At 60.8% G+C, this 314-nt stretch overlaps 1 protein-coding gene across 1 annotated transcript; it reads left to right on the top strand.

The window, feature by feature from the left end:
• Positions 1-37: 37 nt before the first annotated feature.
• LOC106724893 (HLA class II histocompatibility antigen, DRB1-1 beta chain-like) lies at positions 38-311 on the top strand (the record flags this gene model as incomplete). The annotated part of the gene is made up of 1 exon (XM_014533956.1): positions 38-311. A coding segment is annotated over one exon (274 nt), but the record flags the coding sequence as incomplete, so codon positions are not given.
• Between the last annotated feature and the right edge of the window lie 3 nt (positions 312-314).

Genomic DNA, 314 nt, shown 5'->3' with positions numbered 1-314 from the left:
CACTGGGCGGCGTCGCCATCTTGTCTCACCCGCGTGATGGGTCCTTCCTGTCCCCGCAGCAAATTTCCTGGAGCAGCTTAAGTTCGAGTGTCAGTTCTCCAACGGGACAGAGCGGGTGCGGTACCTGGAGAGATACATCCACAATGGAGAGGAGGACGTGCGCTTCGACAGCGACGTGGGGGAGTTCCGCGCGGTGATGGAGCGGGGCCTGCAGGACGCGAAGCTCTGGAACAGCCAGAAGGACCTCCTGGAGGATAGGCGGGCCTCGGTGGACACGTTCTGCAGACACAACTATGGGGTGTTTGAGGGATTCT

Source organism: Myotis brandtii, unplaced genomic scaffold (genome assembly GCF_000412655.1).
Source record: "Myotis brandtii unplaced genomic scaffold, ASM41265v1 Scaffold43791, whole genome shotgun sequence".
Lineage (NCBI taxonomy): Eukaryota > Metazoa > Chordata > Mammalia > Chiroptera > Vespertilionidae > Myotis > Myotis brandtii.
This window is presented reverse-complemented; position numbering and strand designations above follow the sequence as displayed.